Source organism: Asparagus officinalis, chromosome 4, assembly GCF_001876935.1.
Source record: "Asparagus officinalis chromosome 4, Aspof.V1, whole genome shotgun sequence".
Classification (NCBI taxonomy): domain Eukaryota; kingdom Viridiplantae; phylum Streptophyta; class Magnoliopsida; order Asparagales; family Asparagaceae; genus Asparagus; species Asparagus officinalis.
Window position 1 is genome coordinate 139,559,296 of NC_033797.1, and position 1,850 is coordinate 139,561,145.

General features: G+C 32.4%; 1 protein-coding gene across 1 annotated transcript in view; it reads right to left on the reverse strand.

Annotated features, from left to right (window-relative positions):
* Positions 1–1,850, reverse strand: part of LOC109839552 — a 20,853-nt gene that overhangs the window by 13,175 nt on the left and 5,828 nt on the right. Inside the window, 1 exon segment of the mRNA XM_020408029.1 lies at positions 228–308. Within this exon segment, the coding sequence (XP_020263618.1) occupies positions 228–308 (81 nt within the window).

Sequence of the window (1,850 nt, forward strand, 5' to 3'; positions counted from 1 at the left end):
CCCCCCCCCCCCAACAACAACAAAAACACACACACGCACACAAAAAATCAAATTATTTTCATGAAAAGAAAGGATGTCATCAGCTACATACCCTAAGGTTTTGCATAATTCAAAAATAAAATAAATTTTCTGCGTATGTTGCAATTCTTATAGTTCTAAGAGCAACAAACCATGGTTTTGGGGGAACATTAATGTTATATGACAAGAACGTTATATAAGATGCTAACCTCTTTCTCACTAGCACTTCTTCGATGCACATCACCCATCTTCTCCGATATCATAGCTTCCTCATACATATCCATGGAATTCTACAACATTTACCAATAAAAGTATAATGAGGGACAAGTCAAATATGAAATAGGAAAAAGCAAATGAAGGTATGTAACAAATCAACTCCTAATTAACAAAAAACATACATTACTTTGAGTTTGGGTCCAGGTTCCCAAAAGCACAAGTAAACAATAATTGTTGATTTAAAACATCTGAGATCTTCTAGAGATGGGAGGCAAAAATCTTCTAAGAATGAAATGGACAAAATTTAGAGATCTAGAGAATCAACTTATGTGACGCAAACCTAACTATAGTAATTGCTCGTAAAGTTGTTTGTTATGATATTACAAACTAAAACCAAGCTTACGGGATAACAATAGCTGACTTTCATGCTATAAACATGGTTACAACATATATCTTCCAATGTATACCCAGTATATATAGATGGAGGAAACAGATAACAAAAATGGTATATGTTGAATTGTCGATACTAACATCTCCAATCATGGGCCACTTGTGGGCTAAAATTTAGTTTTCTGGTTCTGAACTGAGATTTGAATAGATTTTAAACATGTAGTTATAAAACAATCTCAATTACAATTAAGGCTAAAATGCAAATTTGGTCCCTGTACTAGGGCCTCATACTCAAATTGGTCCCTATACTTTCTTTTTTCTCAACTTGGTCCTTGAACCCTTATTAGATGTAAAGTTAGCCTTTTTTTAACTCTCCCTTAAAACTTCCATTAAATAACACTTGAAGACAAAATTACCCTAAATCTAAAGTTATGTATCAATTAATCATGTTTCCTTATTTTTACTTTTGGGAAGGTTTTAAATATCGGATATCAGGGAAATATCGGATGGCCAAAATTCATATCGGATTGCGGATATCGGGGAAATATCGGGGATATGTGGTAAATATCGGAATGCCACAATGAATGTTTGCATACATAGTATAATGCATTAAAATGTAATCTCAACATACGTAATGAAAATTTAAGCATACAAAATATGAATAATATATGTTTATGATCATTAATCAACCTTCTAAAACAAACAAAAGTGCAAAGCAACGTTACAACATTCCATTTGCTTTTTTTAGGGCAAAATGTTATTTGATATAATGGGGAAATCTTGATATCTCGCCCAAAAATTCCAAACGCGGTATATTATTTTGCAACAAGCTACATAAAAGATATATTGGTCCACATATCGGCTAATATATCGGCTATATCAGGGATTTATCACTCAAAATAGCTAAAAACGGTAAAGGATATTTAAAGACCATATCGGTTGCGACAAGCCCTGTAAAAGGATATATCGGGCCATGTCGGGGATATTTAAAACAATGACTTTTGGTTCCTCAAAAAAATTGATTACATGTTAAGACTTAGAAATTATTGGCAATGTTCATAACTGAAATTATTTCAGATTACATAAACAACTACCACCTGTTACCATGTGTTTTTTTTAAACACCCAATCTAATTTGGAGCATTTTCATTGAGGATTCTAACCTAAAAGAGAATTCAGGTATTGGATATATTTTTGCTCAATAAACAAAAACTCCTGATAAGTAAT